Source organism: Coloeus monedula, assembly GCF_965178545.1.
Source record: "Coloeus monedula genome assembly, chromosome: 20".
Classification (NCBI taxonomy): domain Eukaryota; kingdom Metazoa; phylum Chordata; class Aves; order Passeriformes; family Corvidae; genus Coloeus; species Coloeus monedula.
The window spans coordinates 5282181-5301075 of NC_138800.1; the positions used below are offsets into that span (position 1 = coordinate 5282181).

General features: G+C 49.7%; 1 protein-coding gene across 3 annotated transcripts in view; it reads right to left on the reverse strand.

Moving 5' to 3' along the window:
- Positions 1-465: 465 nt before the first annotated feature.
- AP2B1 (adaptor related protein complex 2 subunit beta 1) overlaps positions 466-18895 on the reverse strand; it is a 77576-nt gene continuing 59146 nt past the window's right edge. For all 3 annotated transcript variants that reach the window (XM_082294809.1, XM_082294807.1, XM_082294808.1), the window contains 4 exons: positions 12707-12791; positions 11898-11984; positions 3715-3869; positions 466-2690 (listed from right to left, as the gene is read on the reverse strand). In XM_082294809.1, coding sequence (XP_082150935.1) covers positions 2616-2690; positions 3715-3869; positions 11898-11984; positions 12707-12791 — 402 coding nt within the window. In that variant the 3' untranslated portion in view covers positions 466-2615. The remainder of the gene's footprint in view (positions 2691-3714; positions 3870-11897; positions 11985-12706; positions 12792-18895) is intronic.

The following is an 18895-nucleotide window of genomic DNA, read 5'->3' on the forward strand; positions in this document are numbered from 1 at the left end:
ACCAGTGATGGCAAAGCCCTCTAGAAAACAACAGCACCAGTGCAGAGAGATCCAAACACATCAGTGACTCCCAGGATTTTATCATTTCACCTCAGGGAAAACAGGTCATGCTACACACACAGCCCACCTGGGGCCCCAAAAGGGCTAAATGGGAACATCCATCTTCTGCTCCTCATCCGAGTGTCCCTGCTGCCCTTTGAGATGAGGAGAAGCAGCTGTTGGAGGACCAGGGAAACTTGCTGCTTTCTCCCCCTGCAACCCCCAAATTTGGGGGGGGGGTCTGTGCTGTAGTGGAAAAAGAAGCCTGGTGAGCAAACAGCCTCGCTCCCACCAAATCCAGCCTTCAGCCTGCTGCTCCCATGGGCAGAGCCAGCATCAGGGGAATGGCTCCTCTCCTCCTCTCCCCATTCCCACAGAGCCACACGCAGCCAGAGCCTCATGGAAATGAGTTTATTGACACGGAGGGCAGAGAAAGCCTGAAGAGCAACACGAACGGCCAACACTCGAACGAGCAGGGGCGGAGGGAACGGCACCGACGAGCCCCGGCTCTGCCCCGGGGTGAGACACCCACCCGGAAAGCTGGGAAGGAATTTGGCAAGAGAAGAGGGTGCTCAGCAACCCCTCCCCACGTCGAAGCTACGCTCTCCTCCCTGCCCCGACACAGCATCGCGCTCAGTGCCACCACTGGTGCTTCCTTAATTGCTCTGTTAATGATTTTTACACTACACCCGCAGGGCTTGGAGCAAATCACCTCCCAGCACACGTGGGCAGGGCTCAAGGGCTGGGTTGCTCCAGCTCTGCCCCACTTTTTTCCCCCCAGTCAGAGCACAGGGGTTCCTACACAGGGACACCACCTTCCTCAGGGACGTGCAGCTCCTGGGCCCTGCTGGAGTTTCTCCCAGGACACTGTGACCTTTTCCCAGCACTGGTTTCTTGGCTGCAGTCAGTGCCAAAGCCCTGATGAACGATCTCCCACCGTGAAACATTTATTGACTTGGAAAGCGGCATCCAAAAGGACAACATGGGGGTTGCTACAGGCAGGAGCTTTGTTAGCTGGGGAGATGTCCAAGCATGCTGGGGAGGGAGAAGCTGTTCTGGATTGGGGCTTGGATGAAGCAGGAGAAGCTAAGGATGGAGCAGGGACATGCAAGAGGCTTTGCTTTCACTGCTGTTGCTGCAGCTCTGAGTGGTTGCAGTAGGACGAGTCCACAGCAATGGACTGGAAGGGAAACAATCGTGGCCCTAAGGGACAGGTCGGAAAAGAGGGGCCAGGGCATGGGGCTGCTCGGGACAGGGACTCAGAGCAGGAACCTGGCTGGCTCTGGGTCATCACTGTGACTCTGGGCACAAAGAGTGGAGCTGCCAACGGGAGAAACGCTTCCATGACCTGCTCCACTCAGCCCAGCTGGAAGCTGAATGCCCTGGGCAGGCAGGGAGCAAATGCTGCCAAGCCCAAACCATCTCCCACCATGCCCCAGCCTGGGTTTTGGGGGACAGCATGGGAACAGGGAGAGCCACTCTGCTTCCCTGGCATCCTGGGGCACTGCCAGCAGCGGCCCCTCTCTGTAGGGGCCTCGCTGACACCTGCAGGGAAGTGGCATTGCCACATTTGGATGTGCCACCATGAGCCTGGGAACTGCCAGGGCCAGCGCTGCAAGAGGGGGGCACAGCTCAGGGATGGCTGAGAAGGCAGCTTGGCCACAGCAGGCACGGAAAGAAGGGAAGGAAGAGGGGCTGCAAATGGGTGAGGATGAAGAGACCACACCTGGAGCTCTGGCACGAGCCTTTTGCTCTAAGAACAGGGCTCATTTCCTTCATTTCATCCACTGCTGCCCTGTTACCCAGGCCTGAAGCTCCTCCCCACACAAAAGCAGCCTCACTCCTCAAATCAGCAGCTCATGAGCCAGGGAGATGGCTGGAGTGAGAACACCATCAAAGCAGTGCGAGTCTGCCAGCACAAGACTAATAAAAACCCCTCTTTAGGGCTCCATCCCCCTCCTCAGACCCAACTGATGGCTCTGTTCCTAATTCCCCGAGGCCGTGCTCACCCTGTTAGGAGCCCAACAGGGCTCCCAAGACTTCCTTGGAATCACCTTCCCTCTAAGCCAATTACAATAGAAAAACTCAAAAAAAAAAGAAAGTATAAAAATATAAAATAAAGTGCAGTGTTAGGTTTTCGACACTTTTGCCTTGTTTTAATGAGCGGACGGGTGGTTTTTGCTCGGTGTTTTTGTGTTTTTCCAATGAGCAGTTATTTTACAAAATCGAAACTACACCTAAAGCCATTTAGAAAACACTCAACATTGGCACAAAATGGAGAGAAGCCCACGAGAACGGAGGAGTGAGGGACGAGGGGGACATGGGAGTAGTTTGAAGCAGTGGTTAGAAACTCCATGGACGCTAAAAATACCAAAGGGGTTTGTTCCCTATCATCGTTAGCACGTGGATACTAATTGCTACCTTGTTTAATCAGTGCCTTTGACTGAAATCCTACACATGAATACAGCTGCTTCCAGTTACGAGTGCTTTTCCCCCGCGCTGGCGGTGAAGGAGGATCTGGGGACCCCTTTTTTCCCCCCTCCTTCTGCAGGGTGAGGCACAGGCTCAATCTCCTGTTAGTTTTTCAAGATGGCATCGTAGGCCTGGTAGATGTACTGGGACACTTCTGGAGCTCGGCATTTCAGGGAGAGCTGTGGAGAGGAGAGGAGAGGTTACTGTTGGGGCAAAGGGAGGCAGGAGCTTCCTGCCATGTCCACAAAGGCAGCTGGGAATGGGTTGGACATGGCTGATGACAATCACACAAAGTATTTCTCCTGCTTTCTACATCACCAACCCCAAACTGCCCTTTCAGAGCTTGCTGCAAGCAGGAGGAGGAAAACAAAAGCAAACTCCCACTGTGGGGTTCCCAAATTCCTCAGCAAACATAGGTGGCCCCACAGGCAGGAAGAAAGGGGACATGGTCCCAAACTGAGACAAGGGACCTGTGCTTGTCCTCAAGCTGTACATCACAGCACTAAACCCCAGGGCTTCTAAGGATCTGCTGCTCAGTCCTGATGGACACAGACTTGGCTGTCACTCCTCTCTAAAGCAAAGATCAGGCTGAGACCAGGCTTGCAGCATCAAACCTTGTGCAAACACTTTAAATCACCTTCCAACGCTCACATTCACCCTGCCGCTCCCCAGACTTCTCTTGCAACTCCTGGCACAGCTTCCAACAGGAGATAAATCCTCTAATACCAGAGACACACAGGTCCCTCAGAAGGGCAGTGAAGTCACAGAGAAGAGTCACAGGGGTGCATGAGGCAGGACAGAGAGCACCTTCCCACCAGCCACGGGCTGATGCCAGCACAGGGCCACAGCCAGCCGGGAACACAGCGGGGCATAAATTTCTTTTTGTCTATAAGAGGGGGAAGGGCAGCCTGGCAATGCCTCCTTGCTAATATCTCTTGGCTTTATCTCTGGGTAACCTTGGCAAGTCGCTGCTCGTTGCTGGCGGGCATTGTCCCAGCTCACTGGTGACAGAGCAGGGGAACTCTGTTGTTCCTCACTCCTCCCGTGTTAGGCATTGCTAACCACCCCCAGCCAAATTAACAGCACCTCCCTCAAAGGAGAGGGAGCAGGGAGCGAGGAAGAGCAGGGAGGAACAGCTTGGTGTGTGGGGTGAGGCAGCAGGAGCCCAGGCTGTGCCATGCCCTCTGCTCCCTGGCACCTCACCGTGTAGTTGGGGTTCCCGGGCTGGATGCGCAGCTCAGCCAGGATCCAGATGCCATTGGTGAGCTTCAGGGACTGGTAGAGCATGTCCTGCCCCTCCACGTTCCTCTTGGCAATGGTGTAGACATTGTTGTTCTGCAGTTTGCTGGAGACAGTGTCTTCAGAGGGGAAGGGAGAAAAAACACATCTGTTAGTTCAGATCCATCATCTGCAGAGACAGGAGAGCCCAGAGGAGCATTCCCAGGATGCAAGAGCACAGGGAAACGCTGGCTCCTTCCCTGGGAAAAGGAGCACACAAGGAGAAAGAAATTCTGGTTCTCTCCATGGACCCACCTCATTCCTTTCAGGCTGTGGTCTCTTGGTGAGAATTTACCCATTTTACAGGGCTCTCACTTACTGCTCTGAGTCACTCAAGACTTGATCGAGGTGAGATTTTCAGAGGGGAAGAGGACTTTGCTTTATCTACAACCCCCAAGCAGCTGTAGGCAGCCCAAAAAAGTCAAAAGGTGAAGGTGGAAAAGAGCAAAGATCACAGCCTGAGGCTTGCTCAGGTTCTGAGGTCCTGTCTCAACCATGAGAGCTCCCTCCTACTTCCCTCACACACACTCACTTCTGGCCAAATCAGTGTCCTACAAGGTAGTAAAATCCTTTCCCTTTTTTAAAAAGCAAGTACTTTAAAGGGTAACTCCCCCCCCCAGACTCTATCTCTAGACATCACAGGGCTGTGGTACAGCTTTAACACACAGCCTGACCTCAGTCCTCGCAGCTGAGGTGTGATTTCACCTGCACACCTGGGTGGGTGTCGTTGTCACACACATTATTTCCAAGGAACTTCTCGAGGAGACCAGAGCAGCGGCAAATCCACAGAACACCAGGACCCAAACCAGCAGCCCTTGGATGCCAAGGGGCGTCTCAGTACAAAGCAAAGCAAGTATCAGGCTGTGGATGCCTGTTAAGGGGCACAGTCACACTTTGGGTGGAAGATTCCACACCTGATAAGCATCACTGGCAAATTCCCGTTGCTGGTGCCCAACAGGAGAAATTGAACTCCCTGCTGGGGCAGGTGGAACACTTGATCTGTGCTGGGTCATTCAGAGCAGGTTGAGCACTACTGACAAAAAATGAGGGAGAGAAACAGCCTTAAACCAACTTGCACAGAAAGCCCAGAGACTGGAAATGTGGGATCCATGTCAAGGAGCACAGGGAGCAGGACAGCAGCAGGGAGGCAGCAGGAAGTGACCCTGCAGCTCTGATCCATACCTGCACCTACAGACACAGACCAGTGCTGGATTTGAGAATGGACACCAGTGTGTGCTGGTGCACAGAGGGATTAGAGAGAGGACAGCAGAGCCTGTTCATGCACCAGGCAATGGTGGGAGGAGGAAACAAAAGGCCCTACAAATCCAGCCCCTGATGCAGACACTTGGATCCACTGCCTCTCCCCAGGGCAGCCCAGATCCTTTGCTGCACTCCCTTGCTCCCCAGGCTTCAGAGCAGCTCTCTGCAGGTCGAGGATGGTTCAGGCATCCAGCTACCCAGACACACTCAGATTTAGGTTTCCTCTCTTCCCCAGTTACTATGGAAACTGGCAGATATATGTAACTAATGAGATCTTTTGCTTAAAACCCCTCATTCCCTGTCTCCTCCTCCCACCCATACTCCTCCTCTCCACAACAAACTCAGCCAGACTTAGGAAATGGGCAGTGCAGAGAGGTCCCCTGCTCACAGGGAGCATGGCTGGGATAAATCCATGCTGCAAGGACATCACCCACCAGGAAGGAAACCCCAATTCCCAGATCCTCATGCTCCCAAGCCAGCAACAGCAGCCTCCAGGCCTTTGGGAAGGCACAGTGTCCAACACAGGCACTGGCTCAGAGAGCACATCCTTGTCTGGTATTAAATGGGATTTTGTTTGCCCAATTTTGACAGGCTGTGGTTAAATCTCAGTCCTCTGGATGTGTATCCTGAAGGTGGAACTACTGGCAAGGACTTTCTCCAGCAACCCTGACACCTGCCACAGCAATCTCTCCTGAGATGCTGTCAGAGTGAAGGCATTCCCTGAGGAGCAGGGATGCAGGATTGGAATGAGAAGCTGCAATTTTGGCAGCTGTGAGGCTGCTACCCCATTACAGGGTGAGATGGCAGAGCAGGGGAGCTGTGTTTGGGGAGCTCAGCAGGTGAGCAGCTGAGAGCAGCTGCTCTTACACCAAAATCTTTGTGCAATGGCTCCTCTTGCAATGGAAACATGCCCAGCCTCTGGTGAGGGGCAGATTTCTGAGCAGGAACGTGCTTGTAGGGGGATACAGGGAGGGAAAGTGAGGCAGGGCAACCCCTAGGAAAGCCTATTTTCTGCTTCCCTGACCTCAGTTACCCTCTGAAAAGCACAAAAAGGCCCACCAAAAGATGCTCTGGGTCATCCAGACACCCAGAGCAATGGTGAGCAGGCTGGAGCTGACGTTTGGCTTGCTCCTGCCCTCTCTCCCAGCACAGATTTGGGGCCTGGTGAGAGCTGACCCCCTCTCCCCCCAGGTAGCAGCTCCCATCCCTCCTGTGCTCTGGAGTATCAGCAATTTGGATTTTGGAGATCATCAGAGTTGCTAAGCAACAGTAGCAGGCTGTGGCTGGCTGAAGGCAGGACCGCTAATGCCATGTGACAGCACAGCCTTTAAAAATAAATAAATAAAAAAAATAAAATAAACCCAGGCAGATCTTGCTGGGAGCAGGGAGCTGAGCCCGGGCACCCAGAGCCCAGGGAGGCAGGAGCAGGGCTCAGTGACTCTGGGGACTGGGGACTCTGCAAACCAGAGCACTCAAGTCCTTCAGCAAAGCAGCACAAGCCACACCTGGCCTTGCACAGTGACTTTCTTCGATCTCAAGGTTTATTCTCACAACCCTCCTGAAGCACAAGGGAAGGGCACAGGGAGGTTTGGCCATCAGTGAGGCCAGGGAAGCCTCTGACATCAGCCCAGTTTTCAGGGCTGGTTCCTTTGGTTTGTTTTCCTTGTATTTTCCTCTCTAAACAGAATTCTTTGATTCAGTTCCACAACCAAACAGTGCACGTGGAAACACGGGCACACAGGGAAAGTCGTCTCCTCCTCTGCACTGAAGTGACCCAGTACTTTTGAACAGCATTTTTCTGCTGGGTAAAGCAAAGGATGTGCTTAAATCTTCTGCTCACCAGCTTAAGAACTTCACATCTGAACTCAGAGAGCCAAGATCAGCAAGCACCTGGGCTTTGCATGAAGGACAGGCACAACTCAATGCACCTTTTCTGAGCTTTGTGGCAATCAGAAAGTAAAATTTAATGCCTATATTTTATGTTGTGGTAGCTGAGAACATCCCTGTGCCATTTCTAGCAGCACCTGAATGGTTCTGAGCATCCAGCCAGGAACTGTATTCAAATCCCAAGGGCAGATTCTGATCCAGTGGGGAGGCACCTGGGGCAATGTTATGACAGTACCTTCATTTCCAGGACATGGAATATGCACCAGTTCTGTAATTTATTCAACTATCAGGTACAAAATTTGCACATACAGAAAAAGCCAACATACCAGGCAAGCTTGTGTATGATTGTCCCCCAGCTTGTTTCATTAAAAAAATCCAATTTCTCGTTGTTCTGGCATTAGCAAATTACTTGGGGGAGAAAAACAAAGTGACCGCTGCATACCAATAAAGCCATGTTCAACTCTAATCACAAAAGCTGCTGTTTCACACCAAATTGTGGGCCACTAATAAGCAAATAAACCCAAAATTCCTGTGCTGAACAGCACAGCAACTGACTAAGTGCCATTAAACGGGAGGCAATCTCCATGTGCAAGTCAGCGCATCCTCTTTCACTCTGTGGGTTTGGGTAAGCAGTGTTTAGGAAAAAGAAAAACATTTAGCTCATCTGATTTGCATACCCTAATGTAGTGATCCTTTAGAATTTAGTCAAACTTAGCATGTTGGAAAAAAAAAACCCAGTGTAAACAAGGCAAACTGAGCTTTAGTGCACGCTCAGTTACGGGGGAAACCTCAGTTGCACCAGCAGCACCCAGAATATTTGAGCTATAACAGTTAAGGAATCTATTTTCATGCACTAGATTCTTGTGTTTTCATTTAAAATCCCCCAAATCAATTAATTTAGCACTGGATTCATGAGACATAAGAATGCTGGGCTATAACCGTGACCTTGTGTTTTCATTATTTCTGAATGAGGTTTTCTCCAGGGAACTATCCCAACCTCTTCCTAAGAGGCTGAAGCATGAAACAGCTCTAATGAATTCAAGATGTGCAGGGCATCCTAAGCACACCTTGGCCCCATGACACAGCTCCAGAGAAACTTGTTCCTCCACATCCACAGAGCTGCAGCCCCCAGGAACAGCCTCAGGCCAGGTCCATCTCTGACTGCTGGGAACCTGAGCCCCCCACACCCAGAATGAAGCACTCATCTCCCCCTGACTCACTGGGAACGGTGGGAATACCTTCAAAGGTCCAGGATTTGCTTCTTTTGGAAGCAAAGATGGTACAGACACAGATCAGACCACTTAAGGGTACCTGCTCCTCATGCCACAGCATGGCACCTTATCCTTGGCTTCACTTGCCATGCTCTGGGCTACCTGCAGCAGCCAAGACTCTCTGGTTGTTCTGTGCACTGTTTTGGGGTGAGCTGCCAGGGACAGGAGTTTTTTTTGCCATCCATGTTGCGAGCCACCAAAGCTCAAATCAATCCTATTTAGCTTGCCTTGTGGGCACAGGATGGATCTTTTACCTACAAAGGCCTGCGAGCACAGACTCCCACAGAAGCTTCTCAGCTGCCTGCCTGTGTTTATCTCCTTTTTGTTTGAAGGAAGAAAAGCAATAACCTGGGGAGAAGTCTGCAGTTTGCACAGGAGGTGCTGTGAGGTGACTGTTGCACGGTGACAAACAGCTCTGGCCGTACAAGAAACTCACAAGCTGCTTTTTTGATAGATAAAATCCCAGCCCCCAACAAACCCCTGTTCCAAGGTAACTCACTTCAGAGCCAGTTCCACCCAGGGGCTCACAGCAGCATCCTGGCTCTTTCCTGCTCTTCTCCAGCCTCTCCCTCTCCTCATTTCTTACACCTCCCAGGCACATCCCAACCTCTTGGTTGCACACAGCTACTGTCACGTCAAATTAAACATCAGCTTCTTCATCACCCCTCTTTGCCATTCACTCTTGTAATGCCCTAGTTCCAAATCCCTGTGTACTCTTCATTTTCACCTTCATTTCCTTATTTTTCACCTCCTTGATTAATCCTGTCTCGGCCCAGACACTTTCTAGAAAGCCTCAAGTGGGTCCCCCCTGCCTGCATCTTCCTTGCAGCATCTCCCAAGTCTCCTGCCTTTAAAAGCTAAATAGGGACTATGTGCTGGGTGTTTAGAGAAAAAGAAATTTCAATTTCAGTTTCTCCACTGAGGAAGAGCTGCATGCCCTGCTTGGCTGCTCTGTAGGGCCTCCAGGATGTCAGCACTAAACTTCAGCCCCACTGAAACACAGCACAGATGTGAGAACCCAGGAAAGCAAAGTCTGTTTGCAGCTGGGAGAAGGAAAAGCTGGGAGAAGGAAAGCCAGGGATCACATTCCTGACCAGCCTCCCCCAGCACAGCTGCTCCACACAGCTCCAAGTGGCTGCTGGAGCTGTGTTAGGGCACAGCACTGGGAGCAGAGGTATTTTTAGCTCCAGCTCCACTCGCGTCACTGGGCTGGGATCAGTGAGGCTGAGGCATGAATGGTGTCCCTGAGCACTCACCACCGGGTGGGTGGGCTCAACCTAGGAATGAATGACTGATCCCAGCAGATCCCAGCAGGGATAAGGACTGGGGATAATGACTCACTCTGTGGAGCCAGGGTGCTCCGGAGCTGTTCCCTGTGCTGGAAGGTTGCACAAACCCAGCGTCTCCTCAGGTTTGGTGAGGAGCTGCTGGAATCTGCAGGGTTTTGTACAGCTCAGCCACGAGGGCATTACAAAGCTGCAATGAACACCACAACCACTGACAGCCCAAATCGAGAGCTTTATTGTGGTTACACATCTCCTACAGGAGAGTCTTTGGAACAGGAACCAGCCCTTCCTCCACAAGGATCAAGTTTCTAAGGATTTTATATCCAGACTTGCTCTTCTTAGAAGAAAGGAGGTGTCTTAAGCCTATTTTCACTGGATTTAAACAATCAAGATTGTGAATCTTGAAAAATTATCACCCTGCTGAGGCACATGGCCAGGCACACACCCTTGCTCTGGTGTAAACTAGAAATAAGACGGATTCAGCTCCTGCCAGATTTCATCCAGCCCACTCTGCCTCTGCCCTGCTGTGTCTCACTTGCCAGGCTGTGAGAAGTCACCACAGCACACCATGGGTTTTGGATTTGGCTGACCCTTCTGCAGGCAAGGCTTGTTGCCCTTAGGACAGTCTGAGCTAGAGGAGGTTACCACCTGTAATCAAGGTGAGCAGGCTGAGTCAGGGTTGCACTGGTAGATTAAAAACCAAGGGACTAAGGCAAGCACACAAGATTTTCCTGGTTTTTCCTCCTGCAAGCTCTTGGCCAGCTCCATGCCCAAGCCCAGGTGGTCAAGGAAGAGTTGCAAGAGGGAGGAGGTGTCAGCAGTGGAAACACAGAAACAGAAGCCTCGGTGGATGGAAGTGTTTGGAATCTGTTTATGAGGCGTGACCCACTTTCTGCAATGCACAAGCCAAAGAAGCTGGCAGGTCCTGGCAGGTCCTGGCAGATCCTGCACTGCCCTGAGCATCCTGAGGGATGGATCGTGCTCTGGAGAGGCTCTGCAGCCACGCTCTTCCCTGGAAAAGGCTGCAGATCCCACTGCAGAGGAACTGCCTGGTGTTCCCTGCTCTCCCTGAGAGCTGGTAACTCGTTCTCCTCTGAGCATCCCAGGCCTGGGCGAGCAGTCTGGCCCTGAGCTGGCAAACCCTCTTGGAATGGGGAGCATTCTGTCACTCCAAGTTTCATAACATTTTATTCCAGAGGGAGGAGGGGGCCAGGCCAGGCTGCAGGACTGCCAATCTTCCCACCCATCCTCCTCTCTCTTTCCCAACCCTGTCCCCTGCTAGCCAGCACCTCAACACCAAACTGAGCAGCTTCCAGTGTTTCTGGTTGGAGACAAAGAGGCAGGGCAGAAGGCACCAGCAGCAGCAGCTCTGCAGTGCAGGGGGAGAGGCGATGCCAAGCTCGGTCAGGAGCAGAGGGAGGACTGGGGAAGGCACAGAGGTTGTTCTCGTTTGAAACCCCACAGTGAAATCAAGTCATAAGGTCCAACAGCTGCTATTTTCTCCCCTCCTCTTGTGTGCTCTATCCTTTATATTCCAAAACAGTCATAATTACGAGTACAAAGAGACTCGTGGTTTCTGTCTGCTATTGAAGCATGAGGGTGTTCATTGTGTAATAGCAGGCATGAGAGAATAAAAAGGTTACAGGGTTGGTAATCAATAGGGACACTTCTTTCATCTGTGAAACAGAGCAGCTTTTGGTAGAATCACCTGGCTCCTGTCCAGAACCTCTTGAACAGGAGCAGAGCTGCTACGCTGGTCCCATTCCATTCTTTTACACTCCCCTTATCCTTCAGCAGTAGTAAGGTCACACGTACAAGATGCTCACAGAGGCAACTCCATGGCCAAACAAACTGAACAGGACCAAACACCATCGAAATGCATCAATATCTCAGCTAACAACAGACCCTTCCCATATGGCCTGTCCTCCCAACACCCTGCAGTGTCTGGAGGGTTGACCTTCCATGACAGAAAGAGGAAAGAAGCTGCCAAAAGGTGAAGTGAGTGGCCCAGTGTGATGCAGTAGGGCTGGAACACTTTGTTCAAAACTCACAGCAGCAGGACAGGGCTGCTGAACAGCCCCAACACCGTATTCAGCTCTATTTAAAGAGCAGCTTTGCAGGGAAGCAAAGTATAAAAGGGAAAGCAAAAATACAAGGTCCAGAGTGAAAGGAAGAAATGGATCGGTCAAATCAAAGACTTGGGATTTCAGATGTGCTTTTATGGGGAGCCAGCTAAAGTTTTTGACTGAAACAAGCCCTAGGATCCCAGGCTGCTCTATTCAAAAGTGCAACACTTATCTCTTCATTAGCCACTAGTTTATTTTACTAAGGTGATATTAATAAGGTGATGCTTAATGGCCATGCATCAAAAGTGCTCTCAGCATGGCAGAATGAAGCTACTCACCAGCATTCAGGTGACATTCTTTAATCTGGAACTGAAGCTCATTTTCATTTGGAATATCCTTCCATGTTGCAAGGAAGACCTGGCGCTCTAGAAACAAAAAAAAAAAACCAACCCCATCAGCACTGTGGGATCCTCACAGCATTAATTAACACACCACAGAATGTTTCAAGGTAGACACACAAAAGAGCTTTTGGTAACTTTTTGCCCCGCTGGGGATAGATCCAGGATTTACTCCTACAACAACCTCAGTCTCTTTGTAAAAGCAGCAAAGCTTTGATGATTTTGGCCTCCCCCAAAAGAGAGACAGTCTTTGCCATATGAGCTGTTTACAAGCCAAGAACATGCAGGATTTGATGAGAAGGAAGGAGATCCACACATTTAGGATTATGTTAGTGAAAGCTGCTTTTCAAGCAACTTCCAGCCAATTCAAACAAAAATTTAATAAAGGTGACTAGGAATACACAAATTCCAGTGAAAATGGTACAGGGGCAAATCCTAGACCCATTCAAGTGAATCAACCCCTCAAAAAACCCCAGAACTACAACAACCCCAACCCAAACAAATACAAAAAAGATCAGCTTTGAAGAAAACAGATCTTTTTGTCAGAGAGAATCAGAGGAAGGGACTTGGGTCCTGGCAGCTACTGGAGCTGGAGGACAACAGGGACAGGCCACCAGAGCAGACTGGCTGAGATGTAATGGCTTGAAGGTCAAGGCACAGGTGAAACTCAGCCAGGAGACTGCACCCAGAGGGGCACTGGGAGCACAGCCTGGCTGAAGGAGGCTGACCACACACCTCCAAGCACTCACCCATTTTGCCATCCTCTACGAAAAGCACGTTGAGAGGGATTAGGCAGCTGAAGTAAAAGACATCAATGTTGTTTTTCACAGCCACCTGTTACAGAAGAAACGGGGAGGTTAAAGAGTCTCTCTCAGCTGGAAATCCAAAGGGATCACAGGACTTCCCACAGTCTCATCACCCTGGAGGGCTCTCTCTGAGCAGAGGCCAGCTTGGAATGGGAGACTCCCTGGAGGGATGGTACCGAGCTCCTGGGCAGTTTCAGACAAGGACCAGTCCCCTGCTCCATTTTCACTAAAAGCTGCTCAATCTTCTCCTGTGAGCCTTTCACTGCACTGCTTCAGAGCCAATTCCACCCGGGGGCTCACAGCAGCATCCTGGCTCTTTCCTGCTCTTCTCCAGCCTCTCCCTCTCCTCATTTCTTACAGGTACATCCCAACCTCGTGGTTGCACACACCTGCTATCACGTCTGTCACACTGCACATCAGCTTCTTCATCACCCCTCTTTGCCATTCACTCTTGTAATGCCCCAGTTCCAAATCCCTGTGTATTCTTTATTTTCACCTTCATTTCCTTATTTTTCACCTCCTTGATTAATCCTGTCTCGGTCCAGACACTTTCTAGAAAGCCTCAAGTGAGTCCCACTGCCTGCATCTTCCTTGCAGCACCTCCCAAAGCTCCTGCCTTTCCCTCAGTGAAATCTAAATAGGGAATATGTGCAGGGTGTTGATTCCTGGAAGAAGAAAGCCCTGCTACAGAGCAATCAGGTAACAAAAGATCACTTGACAAAAGACTTAATTCTCAGTGTCATTAAACTCCACCAGCCAGGGAGTTTGCCTTTATCTGCTCTGCCTTTATCACACACACTTGCCATGTTCCCCACTAATCTCTGCTAACAGTTTTCCCTAGGCTGAGAGCTGCTGGGACAAGCAGGAACAAACTGGAGGTCTGAGAGGTGCCCTGTCACAACACAGCACAGGAAAAGGCAGCTCTGGGCTTTATTTCCATGCCTCTCGTGCTCTCCCCACGTCAGCCCACACAGTGAGAGTGTCATGGGAGCACAGCTCAGCAGACACCTGCCATTGCCTGCAACGAAGGAATCTTAAGCCTTGAAAGAAAGACCCAGAACCGAGGTTGTTGTGTGGGGATTTTCAGGAGCTATTTGAGCTCCTACTTCCTTTGAAAAAGCCCAGAGGGAGTTCTCCAATTTGTCACCCAGCTGAAACACAAACCAGACCATGCTAAACGCTGAGCCAAAGGAATAAATTTGCTGCTACAAAGATTTATGCCAAGACAAACTTCATTGACATTAATAATTACATATACTGGTGTCCTACTGGGAAAATCTATTGTCCCACAGGGGCGAGTTTAGAAAGACACCCACAAATGTTGGTAAAAACCAGCTGTGGATAGATAAGGAAGGGGAATGATTAGACATGCATGCAAGCCAGAGACAAGTGGAAGGAGATCAAGCTCCCAAACAAACTCTTCTGGCAACTGGGAGGCCCCAGAAGTGCAAAGAACTGCAGAAAGGTAGATGTGACAATCTGTGGTGTTCCTACATTTTAGACATCACTAAAGGTAGCAGCTTAAATTTAATTCCCACAGTGCAAACCAGCTTAAGAAGGGATTAGTCTACAGCCCACTAAAACCACATAAATGATGGTGCAAGTGAGGAAAAAACTGGGGTTGGTTCTCTGTAATAGGAGGTTGTTGCATGCTCCGGTGGCTGGCATCATGCTCACGAGTTGGAGTGTTCAGTGTTTGAACCAGAGGCAACAGAGGGGTAAAAGCAGATTGGTGGGTGGACTTCAGCGATTCACCTCTGCAAAATATGATAAAACACATTGGGAGAGGAGCCAAAAATGCACCTCTGAGTCTGGGAGGGGAGAGCTGGGGGAGGGACAGCAGTGTAGCCATTCCAAATGCTCTGCTTGGATATAAGTCATGGAGATGAGCCAGAAGAGGGAAAATTTAGGCTAAATGTCTGGGAAAACCAATAGTGAGAATTATTAAGCAGCATTAAATTCCTCTGAGGAAGAGAGAAGCTCCAGTGCTTGGACTATTTAAAATCAGCCTTGACAATGCTCTCAGTAAGAGGAACTGTAGCAAAACAACAAAGCATAGCAGGGACTACACTGCATAACCCAAGATCTTCTCCAAGTCTGATTTAATGATTAATTGCCTTGCCTTAGAACAACAGAAATTACTTAGCTACAAAAGCTAATTGTTGTTGCCATACAACAGCAGTTTCTTACAAGAGGGGCTGGAAGGCAGCTCCTTCCCTCCAGTCACGGTTCTAGAGGCACGCTCCAAATTAATATGCGAGCCCTGTCCCTGCAGTTATGAGGATGCTATAAAAAGGTATCTGCTGACCTGCTTCTCAACTCTGCAGAAACACACTGAGTAAGCTGCTTTGGCTATCTCTGGAGAGCTACCCAATTAAGATGCTCTGAAGTGCAATTTCTCCCCAGTAAAGAAAAATGAAGCCACATGCCAGCCTTCCTCCCAAACTGCATCACTGGCTTCAGGAATGACATCACGTGTCACCTTGCAAGCAGCTGTAAGCATGCAGGAATCAGCTGTCACAAATAGCTTCTGCATACAGGGTGGAAAAAGCTCTCCTTAACCTCTATCATTAGGACATGACTGGGGAGCTCCTCAAAATAAGCTTCCATCGTTCACCACCACACCCTTCCCCCAAACAGCCACTGTGCTCCACAAGATGTGGTCCATGAAAAGCCACCTGCAGACACCTGGGTGGGGAAACTCACACCAAGAAGAGGTTCCCTGAGTTGGTAACAGCTTCCCAAGGTCACACTCCATGTCAGGAGAATCCAGTGCCACCTGACAGGCTACAAAAGCAGCCATGGGCAGAGAGCAGAACCCCAGCAGCATCTGCAAGGAGCTGAGCATGTAATAACAGTGACTTGCCACAAAAAATCCAGTGCTCCTCAGGTGGGAACATTGTCCTGAGATGGGTAATGACATTTGCTGTGATAGCAGGAGCTGAGAAGTCTCTCCAGGTTTGACATGCTTGAAAGGAACCTCTGCTTGCATTCAACAAATCCTCCAGTCCAGACTAACTTTGCTCATGGCTCTGCAGCTTTAACCTGCTGACCTGGCCATGAACTATTAAATCTTTAGCTAGACCTTTAGCTTCAGATATTTCAGAGTTAAATCAGAAGCATTTTTAATAAAAATGGCTTTCCATCTGTGATCTTTTAGAGAGAGAGAAAAAAATGTTAGTACCTTGTGGATTTAGTCAAGCAGCCTACAAAGCTCTGAGGGACAGAAGTCAAAAGGTGTCAGATTTTTGTGTGATGCTTGACTGTTGAAAAGGTGAGCCCACTAAAAATTGGCTCGGGGTTTCAAATCACTCATGTCTTGTTCATGATCTGACTAGAGGAAGCAACACCTCTATAAATAACCCCTGGAATGCATTTGCTCACCTTGCAGCATGAGCACCCTTCCGCTGAGCTCTCTTGCAGTCCAGCCCTCTAATAGCTCAAACATGGTATTTTGGGGAAGAGGGACCTCATAAGAACAACATTCAGTTATTTTCCTCAAGAGTGTAGGTTTCTGATGCTTTAAATCCCCGACTTGAGCAACAAAATTGACTTTCAAAGTCAAGTCTGAAAGCAACACAGATGCTTTCCATCAGCAGCAAGCACACAACATACCCACTTGGAATCCCATTAGCACCTACACTAAATTAAGGATTTACTTAAGCTGGGTTTTGCTTTAGAGCCTGGTAACAGCCAAACTGTTAAGGCAAGAACAGCTCTCCTCTGCAGAGTCTTTTTTACCTCACAAGGTCATGGCTTGTTCTGTGCCAGGCTGCTGCTCTGCCCCCAGGGAATGCTGCTCCTCCACTTCATTTTCTGTGACAGGTAGGGTTCTCAGGATCCCAGGGATGCTTGCAGCCTCTGCCAGCTGTGTGCTCTCACCCCACAGGGATGAGCCCGGAGCCGGGGCCGGAGCTGTGCACGCACAGCGAGGCTGGGTTACGTCAATGGTCAGGGAACAGAGAGTTACTGGGAGGGTTGTGCTCTCGTGTGCCTTGCTGCACTTCAAGTCCAAAATGTACAATTTATAAATGTGCTGTACCATGTGGCAGACGTGCTCTTAACCCCCAAACCAACAGCTTTCCACAGCCGAGCGAGGAACTGGCCACAGATGCCAAGCTGTGATCCAAGTCCTTAATTCAGAGCATTCCCAGGAGGATTCTTTGCTGAAATAAGATTCTCACATGCAGAGACTGTTAAAGAACAACCCAGGCAACAAACCCAGGAAGCATCTTCCCCATCTAGCTACCCACAGGTGTTCTGTGGTGGCTGGTCAGTGATTCTGACACCGCTCACACACGGGCAGATATTGTGTCATTTATCAAGCAAGCTCTGGAGGGTGAACATCTGCTGGCTGGAACTGCTGCTCACAACGATTCCCAGCCTTGCTTTCACAGAGAGCTGGATGTGTGAAATCTGTCTCCAAGTTCTGAGTGCTGTGTTTGTGACCTGAGATACATTAACAGCTCTGATGAATGAGAGCTCCAGCGGGTCTGCACTGTGAGACGCTGGAGCGTGGAGGAGCACAGGTGATGAGTTACAGCAGGGCTGAGACTGGAAGGATGAGCATCATCTACTGCATTAGCAACACTGATATCTCCTCAGCAAAGAAGCTGCACCTTCCTCCTTTGTCTCTACAAAAATGTTTTGCCAAACTCATTTCAAGAAACAAAAGTGTTCTGCACCTCACAGTGCCCTGCAGCAAGTCTGTGTTTCCAAGTGCCCCTTTTCAGGGAGAAATGCAGCTGGCAGATCCTTCCCTTTTCATACTCGGATCATTTTACAGAATTTTTAAAAAAACCCAACCAACTTTGAAAAATTCAAGCTTTTTTCAGCTTCATGCTCTGTAGCTGCAGCAAACAGGGCTGGCAGCTGACAGCAGGTAAGGCTGGGCAATGTGACACACTGATGGTGCATTCTGAATGTGGATCCCAAGAGAGCAGCTCCAGCCCCAGGCACACTTGCTGCTGCTCCAGGAGTGCCTACAGCTTGTTTTCAACTGTACTGTCTGCTGCAAGGGGCTGTAGTCTCACAGAAGAGATTATCAGATTTGTGCCATGACAGGCCAGGCCTGAGCTCCGAAACTCTGGCAGCAGGTTGGCTCCACTTCACCCATTTCCAGGATTAGGAGAGCAGTTCTGGTGTGCTCCAGTGGGTATTTCAATTTCACAGCATTTCATAGCTGTTAAAATGCCAATTATTAGGAACAATGGTTCTCTTTAGCATAGAAAGGCTCTCAGCCCAGGCATTTTCTAATTCCAAATTTGACTTGAAGAAGTATCTGGAAAGACTTAATATTCCTCACCAGTGCAAATCCCTGTTTCAGAACCCACCTTCCTCTTTGAGAGCTGAAGGTCTCACACCCATGGTGGCAAAGATACCTCACCCAACTCACCTCTCCTGCTTGGTATGACCCTAGCAGCCCACATGTCACCAGCAGTGTCACCACTGCTTTGATTATGAAAAGCCAACACTACAGGAGCCAGGGAAACCTGCACAACTCCCAGAAACATCTCCATGGCTGTCAAACACCCAGGAAGGTCAACACAGCCTCTCACAGATGTTTGGGTGAGGGCTTGTTGTTATTTATTGGTGCCATGTTCTGCAGAGGGCAGGGGACCACAGCCCCCACAAGCACCAGGCAGCCCCCAAAATGCTGACAAGGCACTGCAAGGGTGTCCCCCACCACAAGTTAGAAGCACACAAATAACTAAGTGAGATTTTCTTTAGCAACAGGCACACTCCAAAGGCAGCTTTTAATCTGACAGCAGCTTTTGAATCTGACAGAAGTGAAAAAGATGAAGCAGCGAGCAGGGATTGGGGTTTGTTCAGCCCTGCAGTGCTGTGTCCAGTCTAGCTTTACCCTTTGGATAAATCTCTGCTTGACTGGGGGTAAAAGCTGAGTCAACAAGTCAAGAAAATGTTCACGATTACTTTGGGATGCAAGGGAGAAGCCTGGTGTTCAGCATCACGAGATGCAAGGTGACTAGCAAACATAAGACTCTTCAGCTATATTTTACCTAAGTAAGCCTCTGAAAATATCTCAGTCTTCCTCATCTTCTTGCAAAAACGTCTTTTTCGTTACCTTGTCAAATATTTTAGTTTCACTCCATGATTACAAATGTCAAGATT